Source organism: Aotus nancymaae, unplaced genomic scaffold (assembly GCF_030222135.1).
Source record: "Aotus nancymaae isolate 86718 unplaced genomic scaffold, 86718_ANA_hifiasm-v0.15.2.pri h1tg000059l, whole genome shotgun sequence".
Classification (NCBI taxonomy): Eukaryota; Metazoa; Chordata; class Mammalia; order Primates; family Aotidae; genus Aotus; species Aotus nancymaae.
Genome location: NW_026988473.1, coordinates 7,299,245 through 7,312,133, shown reverse-complemented (window position 1 = coordinate 7,312,133; position 12,889 = coordinate 7,299,245). Strand labels below are relative to the sequence as shown.

Here is a 12,889-nt window from a genome sequence, read left to right as displayed (position 1 = left end):
GGGTCAGCTAGTTTCTTCTACCACCAAACCCAAAAACACAAAACAAAACCAAAGAAAAAAGTAAACATATCTCTATAAATGCTCAAAACATTTCAAAAATAATTTACTAAAATATATTTAGAGGAGCATGTTCTAAATTCCAGAACACCAGTGGAATTGTGTCATCATTTTCTGATGGTAGTTTAAAATGGTAAGACATATATAAGACCTTGAATGGGTATCGGAGGATATTAAATAAGTCACTTATAAATGAATTTTATTTAATGAATTAGTATATACTTGAAAATGAATACTCATGCAGTATATATTATTTAATTTGACTTAGAGTTTATAATATATTCTACATAATATATTCCATTATCAGGAGTGTTGTTTCCCATTATAACAATGATAAATGGTGAAACCATATTCTACTTCTATATTTTGCAATAATAACATAGAGTCAAAACCTACTCTAGATGCAAAAACAAACAAAAAAAATACATGCATAGAGGACATTCCAGTTGTTTTGAAAATGTAATTGAAAGAATGGATTTATGAAATATTAAAGAATCATAAATAGCTTCCCTAGTTACAAAATAGCCTACTGAATTTGACATTGTGTGGAAAGGAAAATCTCTAGACGGTATTGTCAACATGGTTTCATCATTTCAGATTTATGACTCAGAGGGTCTTGTTTACAATATACTTCTAGTATCTGGATACCTTTATCCCTTTTCCAATTATCTATTATTTTTTATTTATCACTGAAAATATAAATAACACATTTCTTAAAAATTATCTAAAAGAAATTGTTAATTTCTGCCTCTTCTAATGAACTAGAAGCTCATAGTACATTTTAAGTTCTTATTTATTTTAAAATGCAGTACTCATCACTTTGCTCATGGCCTCCTTTATGTCTTTGTTCCTGAGACTGTAAATCATGGGGTTCAACATAGGAATGACTGTTGTATAGAAAACAGCCACCATTTTCCCCTGCTCCACGGACTCCTCAGTTGGGCTTCTAAGATACATAAAGAAGAGAGTTCCATAAAATATGGTGACAGCTGTCAAGTGGGACCCACACGTGGAGAAAGCTTTCTTTCTCCCTTCTGCTGAGCGCATTCTTAAGATGGCAATGAGGATGAAAATGTAGGAGACAATAATGACCAATAAGGAATAAGAGAAGTTGAGACCTGCCAATGTGCGCATAGTGTATTCTTTAACGAAAGTCCCTGCACAGGCCATTTTGATAAGAGCTGGATCTGCATAGTAGAAATGATTGATCTCGATGTTTCCACAGAAGTACAAACCATGGGTCCACAGTGTTGAGATCAAGCTGATAAAAAAGCCATATATATAAGGGAAAGAGATCAGTCGAATACAGACAGTTCTTGACATTCTGCTGCCATAAAGTAGAGGGTTTCCAATCGCCATGTATCTATCGAAAGCCATCACAGCAAGGATGAAGACTTCTACGTGGACAAAAGTAATGAAGAAAAAGCACTGCACTATACATCCAGGATAGGAAATGGTTTTGGTCTCAGAGTAACAAATTTTCCAACATTTTAGGAGTGACATTAGAGGAGAACCACACATCTGCAAAAGACAAGTGACAGAGGAAAAAGTACATGGGGCTATTGAGCTGGGGACTGATCCTGATTAATATGATCATGCCAATGTTCCCAACCAAAGTGACAATGTAGACCAGTAAGAAAACCACAAAGAAAAGGAGCTGTAATTCAGGACGACTAGTTAATCCCAAAAGAATAAATTCTGTCACATCAGTGAAATTGACCATTTTCTTGAATCTGATCCAGAGATAGATGCATTTTATCTAATAAAATAAATATAAATAAGTAAATACATGCATGGAATATTATCATTCTACATTTATATTTTTCTGACTCACTTCCTTTCAACACCTTTGCTAGTTTTCCTTTTATCTCTCCTCTCTTCTTTCTCATACATCTTTTGTTAGCAGTATTTCTTTCTGCTACATATAAATATAAACATATATACAATATTTTTAAGCAGAAAGTGGTAAAATAATGCAAAAATTCAGAAATATAGTGATATAACTTACAAGGTCTAGTTTTTGCATGCCTAAAAATAGAGATTTCAGAAGCATAATTTTTATTTTTGCCATATACTGGAAAGACAAAAACTTAACACTGGCCCTAACTTTCAGAAGGTGCTAACATTTTACTAATTCACTCTACTTGTAAAGGTTAGATGATCTATCACATATTAGTGCTTTATTTAAAGCTATGGCCAAAACAAAAACAAAAACAAAAACACTATTCCATAATTAGAAAGTTAAATGGTACCTCCATTTAATCATCTTGCAAAATTGAAACAGTAATTAGAAAAATGACTTAATAAAAATATATACATGCCTTAACATAAAATCATTACACATATCAAAAAAGAATAGTTTTTTACTTTGGCAATTATTAATTTTGTTTACATCAGTCTAAAAAAATTTAATCACTGCCAGCCATATCTCTGTTTTAAACAAGTCTGATAAACGTGAACTCAAGCATCATCTCCTCTTTAGAATCTTATTCTCCGTTGGTTTTAAAAGATTAACAAATTCTATGCCAGTCTCTTCTTTCCTCTCTGTCTTAGAAGGGTGAGTAACATAAGAGTAATCAAATACTGGACAAAGGAATACATTATTCTTCTCTAAGTATATAAGCTTAATTAATAAAATCCATAACATGTACAAGCAAGCTAAAAAAATTGTTAAGGCATTAGGGAGAAAGGTATTTTTGGTTTTTGACTGCATCGGTTTAAGACAGTTATCTTGATTCTCGTTACCTTCTAGCAGAGTCTTATACTCTACTTTAAATATCTTGAGCTAATTTACAAGCAGCAATTTTCTACTTATGCTACATTTATTTGTGGACCAAGAGGATGCATAACTGATCGTCCTCCATAAAGCTACCCTATATTTGCCACCTAAAAGCAAGTTAGAAAAATATTATCACTTCCCAGCTGGTCTCCATTGATGTTAAGCTGAGAGAGAATGAAAATTAATGACTCAGGTGATCCATTTGTTCCATTAGATATTATATATTAACGAAATTGAAATACTTCATTAATAATAAAATGGCTAGAGGTTCTTGGGTTTAATTTCAAGCTCTGCTACTCTGCTATCTACTAGGTGTGCATGACCTTAGACCTAATCCCTGTGTTTCAGTTTCTTCATGAGTAAATAGGGATACTGAAAGGGTATGCCTTAGGGAGTCATGAAAATTAAGAAAGATAATATACATGAAGTATCATAAAAGGATAAACTGATGAAAATGCCAAGCTGTGTTCTTACTCAGTTATTTTTTTTTTAATTTGAGATCCAATGTTCTTATTTGTAAAAATCATCAGATAGGTTAAACCCACTGACTTTCACTAATATTAAGCATTCTATATAAATCTATTAACATAATCCCAATTATATTTTGGCATTCTCCTTTATGCGTTTAGAAAAAAAAGTTAACATTTTTGTTTTTTCTTAATAGTTTTTACTTTATCATCAGGTGACCAAAGAAGAGTCATAGGAAACATTTGGTTTCTCTGAGTTTTTGCGAAGAATCTTTCATTACACTGTACAACTTGAGTGTCCAATAATGGCTAAAAAAGTCATGCACTTGTGTGAAGAAGGTTCTGAACCTGTAATGGTCAAGAGAGTTACACATAAAAAACTCATATTAGGATTGTGTGTTTCTTGAATTACTACAAACATAATATTCCAGATGAGACAAGTAAAAATGTTTAATATGAATCTCAAATGTTCTTGTAAATTAATTTTCTTTTCTTTTCTTTCTTTTTTTCTAGCAAAATGGAAATGACTTCAGTAGAAATACCTAAAATTTTATTTTGGAAATAAAAGACTTTGGCTTTTAGTTTTTAGCATTCTCTGGCCTTGTTTTTTGAGTACTATATTTTAGTGTGTTATGTATTCAGAAAAAGAAAAGTAGTTGTAAAATGTAGTATTCATTTTAAAATAATTGAGGCCAGCAAAGTGGCTCATGCCTGTAATACAAGCATTTTGGTAGGTCAAGGCAGGTGGATCACCGTGGTCAGGAGTTCATGGTCAGCTTGGCCAACATGGCAAAAACCCATCTCTACTAAAAAAAAAGAAAAATACAAAAATTAGCCAGGCCTGGTGGCTGGCTGGTGCCTGTAATCCCAGCTACTCAGGAGGCTGAGGCAGGGAGAATTGCTTGAACCCGGGAGGCAGAGGTTGCAGTGAGCTGAGATCCTGCCACTGCACTTCAGCCTGGATAACAGAGTGAGATTCCATCTCAAAAATAAATAAATAAATACAAAATAATAGAAATACACACACAAATATGTATCCTACACACTTCATTGTAACTATTGGACAAATCATGCACACACACATACACACGGATTCATACAAATTGCATAAAAACAACCCATATAATGGTTTCTCTATTATCTAAATAGTGAATATTTTGACCTACTTCACAAAAGTATAAAGAAGATGAATGAGATATTACATGAAAAATATCTTTAAGATATTCCAAAGCACAGTAGTACAACAATAGAATGTAGAAAATTATCTAAAATATTTTTCCTCAGAACTTTCAGAGGCAATACAAATATACCTTGGATCAGTAACAGAAATTATATATTCAGCTCTAGCCCTAATATAAACATTTAAAAGGAATATTTTTCTTTAAAGATTAGTATCTCACTTACAATACAGCGTAATATGATTTGATTGTTTGCTTTAAAATAATGTTACTCATGTCTTGAAGATTGTTTCCTCTTCTGAAAAAAACATAAAACTTTTGTAAGGATTAACTAAGATGATACAAGGAAAGAGTGTAAAAAATATCTAGCACACAGGAAACACTAAATAGAGTTAGCTATTACTATCATACTTTTTATAATTGATTCTACCTTTATGCATTTATAATAACATTTTCATCAATTCCTTCTTACTAGAAGCCTTTCATCAAACCCTTTCTTGGAAAGCAACTTTGTTCCTGCCAAACTGTGTCATTCAATACAAAAACACACACTAATTTTAGATCATGTGTACCAGTGTATACTCTTACCAGCTTAATTCATAATTTGAGGTAAATGTTCTTGGTCACATATTTAAGTGTAAGGCTCTTTTGTTTAGTTTTGTTATTATTAATTTATTTAATGTTTTCCAGGAAACTCACTGTTTCACCTTTCATGATCAAAAGCTATTACTAATGCCCTGTTTCTTGTCTGTGAAGACATGTCCCTTTTCTTGCTCCCTATCATCTGGTTTCTGTCCTTCTGTCCTCATTCCCTAGTAATTGCCCTTATCTTAGTTTTCTTATTATATACGCTTCTCCCATTACTCATCTCTTTGTTGGAATTCACATGACAGAAATAAAAGAGAGACTGGGAAAATGTGACTTTATTTTCTTCCTTTCTTGGAAGGTTGGCAGTCATTGAAGGAAAGTTCAAGAAACAACATTATAGATTTACTTTATGCACACATTCTGAGGAAACATTTTTTACAGCTTTGTTGATTTAGTTGGTGATTAAGAAAATATATATTTTATGAAAACATTTGTAACTGCCCTCTTTTCACTTATGGCCACTCTAGTTCAAAATATAAGAAAAAAACAAATAATATCGGTCTGCAGGCACTTAAATGCTGAGTGTATCAATGAGTAAAGTCAAGCCAAATTAGTTAAGTCTTCAAGAAGGTTTCAAATTTTAATAGATGTTTAATGACAAATTTGAATTGGGTAACACAATGAGATTCTAACGGTTGATACTCTCATGAAATCTGTCTAAGTTTACTATCGGTTGTGTTGGGATATATGTAGGGTGAACAACTGCCACTCAGTTTGTCTCAATATTTTCTAGTTTAGTAATGTAAGGTTTGCATCTTGGTAGACACCATGGTCTTAGGCATACCAAGAAGGTTGGTCACCCTATGAAGTGTTAGAGCCCATTATATAAACTGCAAGGGACTTAGAAGCATCTTCAAAGTGCTACCTGTAACAGGGCAGAGAATTATAGATGACACACAGAGCTGATACACAGAGCTGACTCGTTCTCTCAGGCTGTGTCCATGTGAAACTCCAGCCAGTTAGGTTGGAGAAAGAAGAATGAAAAAAGAACCTGGTGGTTTCTAAGTAATGTAGAATCATTTATTAATGTCTGTGGACAAGAAGGCTTCTATGTCAATAACTGAGTTTGAAAACATATTGTTGGTATTGTATAGATGCTCATCCTGCATAAAAGCTTAATTCAATGACTCTGTACCTGTGTATGGCAGAAAGACAGAGACACAAAGAAAGAGAAATTGATGATATCACTTGTATTACCAAGAAAATATCTTTAGTAAATGAAACAGAAACACTATTTTGTTGGTTACCACTTAGTGACACTTGATGTGTAGGGTTTCCGTTGTTCAGATAAAGTAATATACATTTCTTTCACTAATTGAATTGTGGTTCTTGCACTGGGGGGCATCAAGTCCAAAGCACTATCCACATCCAGCTTCTATTGCCACAGAGAAGCCTTTCTTTTTTTTTGAGAAGGAGTTTCGCTCTTGTTACCCAGGCTGGAGTGCAATGGCGCGATCTCGGCTTACCGCAACCTCCGCCTCCTGGGTTCAGGCAATTCTCCTGCCTCAGCCTCCTGAGTAGCTGGGACTACAGGCACGCGCCACCGTGCCCAGCTAATTTTTTGTATTTTTAGTAGAGACGGGGTTTCACCATGTTGACCAGGATGGTCTCGATCTCTTGACCTCGTGATGCACCCACCTTGGCCTCCCAAAATGCTGGGATTACAGGCGTGAGCCACCTCGCCCGGCCCGAGAAGCCTTTCTAAAACACTTCCTATAAACCTTCCACAAAATTAGAAACCTTCCTACTAGAAATTACGACAGCTTAGAGAACTGACAATTTGCACAGATTTTATAAAAACACATTGATTTTTCCCTGTGCATATACCTACCCGTGCATGAGAAAAAAAATCTTCTTGGGAGCATCCCATCTGCCATGATCAATGAATAATTGAGAAGGATTTATAAGCGTTGGATTTCTCACTATGGGGCTTTCTCACTAGGGAATACAGGTAGAAACCTGAAGTAATTAAAATGTTACGTATTGCATCATCTGTAATATAAAGTGACTCCCAAAAGCAAAATGTCTCTCAACAGAATTAGAATTTTTAAAAACAAGGGCTGGGAAAACTTGAGGTTTTGCTTTCTTCCTGTTTAAAATCTTTTCTAGGTATCCTAGGGACTGTGTTGTATTTGTTTGGAGGGGGAAAATGGCATCACACAGTGGAGTTTGTTGGGGGTCTAGAGGAGGGACAGTGGGTCATGAAGAGGTTGGGGAGGGATAACATGGGGAGAAATTCCAAATATAGGTGGTGAGGAAATGGAGGCAGCAAATCACGTTGCCATGTATGTACCTATGCAACAACCCTGCATTATCTGCACATGTACCCCAGAACCTAAAGTGCAATAAAAAAGGTCTTGTTTTCCCATATGATAATAATCATGTCAATGTCGCATCAGCCACAACATATATTTGAAATAATTTATACTTCACAATAGGCACACTACCACTTTTTTGTACTAATGAAGAAAGTCTCTTCCCTTTTAGGTAAGATAATTAGAAAAAAAATGAGAGAATAAAGGAGAATACATTTCCTATGAATATGTCATTGATAAACCCTAAATGGGCTTCTCCTTTCTGAAACAATTGATATAATTCTTTAAAACAAATTTAATTCCTAGGTTAGGGTTGATAATTTCTCATTGTTGTTTATGTTGTTTTGTTCTTTTTTAATATTAAAAAATAAATTCCTTGACTTATTGTTTTTATTGATAAAACTGATTTCAAATTGCTATTTTTGTCTTTATAGTTTCTACCACTTTAGGAGAGAAAAATAAGTTAACCCGCTTGAAAAATATGATTTAAATTGATATTGACAAAGATAATTGTTTGAAAATGTAGTGGATGTACTTTCTCTGTATCGTAAAGCATGCAGCTTTATTTCTCTAATTGATCTTGATTAATATTTTGAGGTTCTGTTTTTTATGTTGGAGAAAACTAACTTGATTGGTTTCTCCTCCTGCTTTCCACAGGGCTGTGTCTGAGTTCTAGCAGATCAATGTACTCTAAAGCATTGAAAAACAATTGTTAGTTGTTGTTGTTGTGGTGGTGGTAGTGGCTGTTTCTGAGACAGGGTCTGCTCTGTCATCCAGGCTGAAATGCAGTGGTGTAATCTTGGCTCACTGCAGCTTCAAATTCCTGGGCTTAAGCCATCCTCCCACCTCAGTCTCCCAGTAACTGGGACTATAAGCTGATGCCACCATACCCAGCTAATTTCTTTGTGTACATTTTTTAGAGATGGGGTTTGGCTATGTTGCCTAGGCTGGTCTCAAACTTGGGGGCTCAAGCAATCCTTCCACTTCAGCCTCCCAAAACACTGGTATTACAGGCATGAGTCACAGCACCTGGTGAAAAAGCACAATTCTTTTTTTTTTTTTTTTTTTTTTTGAGACGGAGTTTCGCTCTTGTTACCCAGGCTGGAGTGCAATGGCGCGATCTCGGCTCACCGCAACCTCCGCCTCCTGGGTTCAGGCAATTCTCCTGCCTCAGCCTCCTGAGTAGCTGGGATTACAGGCACGCGCCACCGTGCCCAGCTAATTTTTGTATTTTTAGTAGAGACGGGGTTTCACCATGTTGACCAGGATGGTCTCGACCTCTTGACCTTGTGATCCACCCGCCTCGGCCTCCCAAAGTAAAAGCACAATTCTTAATCTTGATGTCATCACCTATAGATATCGGCATTCATTTATTTACTCATTTATGCATTTACTGTGTGCCTGGATTATAATCCAAAAAGTTGTATATATGCTCATTAATCTTATATTCTGGTGATATATTCTTATTCTTATTTGATCACTGCTGAGTTTTCTGTATTCAGAACTTTGAGACCTCTTAATTTTTCCCCAATTGTAATTTATTTTTTATTTTTGGGACATGGTATCTCTTTGTTTCCCAGGCTGAAAGTGCAGAGGCACAATACAGGCTCACTGTAGCCTCAATCTCTCAGTTTTAAGCAATTCTCCCACCTCAGCCTCCCAAGTAGCTGCAACTACAGGCATGTGCCACTGCTCCTGACTACATTTTTTGTTTGTTGGTTGGTTGTTTTTTTTTTTTTTTTTTTTTTTTTTTGTACAGACAACTTTTCAATATATTACACAGGCTAATCAGAAATCCTCCTGCTTCAGCCTCCCATAGCGCTAGGATTATAGGCATGAGCCACTCTGCCTGGCATTTTCCCCCTCAATTTTATACATTATTTTTCCTTCAAATAACATAGAGCATTTTGGAGCTATCATGCAATGCTGGATCACAGACTTGCCATCAGTATCCGAAGTGACTAGTGGATGGGAGGCAAAGGAGTGTTGTGGGGCTGAGCCTGTGCGGTCTGAGGCAATGCCAGGTAGATAGTGTCAGAATTGAGTTGAATTGTAGGACAAGTTGGTAACCACAGAGAATTGGAGAATTGCTTTGTGGAAAACACACGCACACACACACTAGGACCCGAAAGTGTGTGTGAGTGTGTTGAAGGTAAAACAGTTTGATTTCCTTTCAGTCATATATGATCATGGAATATTAACTAACATTGACTCAATAAAATTATGGTCTAGAACACAAGACTCTGGGCTATCTGTCAGTCAACAAGATTCTAATAAATGCTCACAGGTCTCTGAAGATCATATTCCCTTTTCTTCTAAGCATAAAAATTAACAGGATAAATTGTACCTCTACTGGAAATGTTGTTTTCAATCCAAAGATATCTTCATTGAACTAATGGTTAGGTATTACTGGTTAATAACAACATGATGATAGTCATTGCATTTAAATTACTGCCTTATCCATGCCTTTAACTTTTAAAGCAGGGTTATATAAAGGAAGAAACACCATCAGTCTTGGTCAGTACTTAGGATATCAGACACATCTTTGCTACGTTGTACTTCTCTTACTATGCAGTAATTCAGATTGTGATCCCTAACAGTTTTGTTTCTGTTTAGACTGGCTCTTTCTGGATAAATGCTGTGGGTTCTTCTTCTAGGGCATGCTAAAAATGATCAGGTTTCAAGCACTATTTCAGCAAGCCACACACTAGTCAAGACAGATCACATCTGTGATTGGGATTTAGCACCACAGAAGGGGAGTTATAGAACCTCATGATTTCCATCAGACTGAGAAGAATTTTTAGATGGTTGGGTAAATAGCCAAATAACCTGATTCCAACTCTTTCCTGATACTTGGATTTAATTTTATTTCTTATTTCTTTTTTTTTAAATTTTTTTCAGAGACAGGGGCTTTCTCTTGCTCAGGCTGGAGTGAGTGGCTGAGTGGCATAGTCACACCTCACTCCAACCTGGAACTCCTGAGCTCAAGTGATCCTCCCACCTCAGCCTCCCAAAGTGCTGTGATTACAGGCATGAACCACTGTGACTGCCTGACTTGGAATTTTTTTTTACACCATGGTTTCACAATTATGAAAACTCCCTTAGGACAATGGTCCATGAAGACCACAAGTCCTCTTTTGTTAAAATCCTGTCTCTACCAAAAATACACAAAAATTTACCAGGCATGGTGGCATGCTCCTATGATCTCAGCTACTTGGGAGGTTGAGAGGGAAGGATTGCTTGACCCTGAGAGGCAGAGGCTGCAGTGAGCTGAGATTGTGTCACTGCACTGCAGCCTGGGTGACAGAGAGAGACCCCATACATCCCCCAAAAAAACAAAAAACAAAAAAAGACATTGTAGGATACAATGTTGATAAATGAAGAAACTAAACAAGAAAATGTTAGCACACACTTGCTGTTCATTGATTTAACATCAGCAATGTTGACACTTCTCTACCAATCTCTAAAGATTAAGGAATATTGTAATTTGGCTGAGACCATATTAAAACCCTTCATGGTATTATGATGAGTGAAATGGAAGGAAAGTAAAAATATAGTAATTTACTTGCACTGGAGTGAGCTTCCCTGCTCATGTTGACATCTAAACACAACTAAACCTAAACATTGTGATTTACAAAATAATTTTAATGGAATGACTATTATCAAAACAAAATAAGGCAAAAATTCAATTTTGTTTAAGCCACTATTTTTTTTTTTGCAAGAAATGGCACTTGCTGATACAAGCAGGTATGAAAATAAATAAATTGCCTAAATGACATCTTCTATTCTTCCCATTTTAACCTGCTACTTACAGGAAGCTTAACCCAGTCAGCTACCTAACACAGAAAATTAGATATGACTTGTGCAAATGTAGCTTAAAATGTGACATCTAACCCAATGATATTATATCTTGATCTCATTACTTCACTAATTTTTAATGATATATTAGCATTTTTATTTTTCCAATTTTTGTTTTCCTATTGCTTTTTTAAATGCCTTTTTCACATCCTTGTTCCTGAGGCCATAGATCATGGGGTTCAGCATGGGTATCACCGTGGTGTAAAACACAGACACCATTTTCCCCTGCTCCACGGACTCCTCTGTAGGGCGTCTCAAATGCATGCAGAAGAGGGTTCCATAGAAGATTGTAACCACTGTCAGGTGGGAGCCACATGTGGAAAAAGCTTTTTTTCTTCCCTCTGCAGAACGGCTTCTGAGGATAGCGACAAGGATGAACGTGTAGGATGTGAGAATGATCAGAAGGGACTGAGCACTGCTGTAGCCAGCTACCACGTACATGGACAGCTCCTTGCTGTATGTGTCAGAGCATGCCAGTTTGATAAGAGGAGGATCAGCACAGTAGAAATGGTTGATTTCATTAGCACCACAGAAGGAGAGATTGTAGGTTCTCAAGGTTTCCATCACACTGAGAAGAAAGCCATAGACATAAGGCACAATGACCAGGCAGACACAAACACCTCTGGACATTTTGCTACTGTAGAGCAGCGGATTACAGATGGCCATATAGCGGTCGTACGCCATGACCGCCAACATGCAGTGCTCTGTAAGGACCACGGCGATGACAACATAGCACTGCACCAAACAACCTGAGTATGAAATGGTCTTCTTCTCCGATAAGAAATTCTCTAGCATTTTGGGAGTAACATTTGTGGAGAAACACAGATCTAGAATGGACAAACTTGAGAGAAAAATGAACATGGGAGTGTGAAGTCGAGAATCAATTTTGATTAAAATAATCACCCCCAAGTTTCCTACCACAGTGGTTATGTAGACAAAAAGGAACAATTCAAAGAAAGCTACTCGCAGCTCTGGACGGCTTGTCAGACCCAAGAGAACAAATTCCGTTACTTCAGTGTAGTTTCTTCTGGACATTTCTTTGTCTCATAGGAGAGGCATTGGTCTGATTATCTAAGGAGAAGTAGAAACTTTTTAAAAATCACTAAAACCCTAGTAAAATATCATGCTTTGTATAAAAAGATCAAAAAGTCTTTAATTATGTTATCTCAGTAACAGTTTTGTAACAAGATGGGTAGTTATACTACGAAGCAAGTCTAAACATTTCAACAAGTGGTTTCCATTTAGGCTAAATTGGTAATCACACTGTGTAATTAAATTGGAGACTTAATGCAACATTCTAAATTGAAGTATTCCTATACTTTGGGAAATTAAAAAATCTAGATAACTTAATATGTTAAAAATAAAATTGTAATAGAGATTTGGAAATGCTTTGAACTTCTACTGACCTGCTTTCGTATACATACAAAGCTACACAGAGAGGTGGAAAGGACTTTGAGGATAACTCAGGCAAAGTTCTTTATTCTGAAGATTGAGAAACTGAACCCCAGAGAGATGAAGTGACTTATCTCACTCAGACGTGCATCTTATACATCCCTATTCAGTGATCTGCTAATATGTTATATATCT

At 36.0% G+C, this 12,889-nt stretch overlaps 1 protein-coding gene and 1 pseudogene across 1 annotated transcript; both read right to left on the bottom strand.

Moving 5' to 3' along the window:
* Positions 1 to 855: 855 nt before the first annotated feature.
* Positions 856 to 1,780, bottom strand: LOC110567239 (olfactory receptor 5M3-like; annotated as a pseudogene).
* A 9,618-nt stretch (positions 1,781 to 11,398) lies between these two features.
* Positions 11,399 to 12,349, bottom strand: LOC110567238 (olfactory receptor 5M5-like). Its single transcript, XM_021666139.2, has one exon. It carries the CDS (start codon positions 12,335 to 12,337, stop codon positions 11,399 to 11,401), a length of 939 nt encoding a protein of 312 aa, XP_021521814.2. The 5' UTR covers positions 12,338 to 12,349.
* Between the last annotated feature and the right edge of the window lie 540 nt (positions 12,350 to 12,889).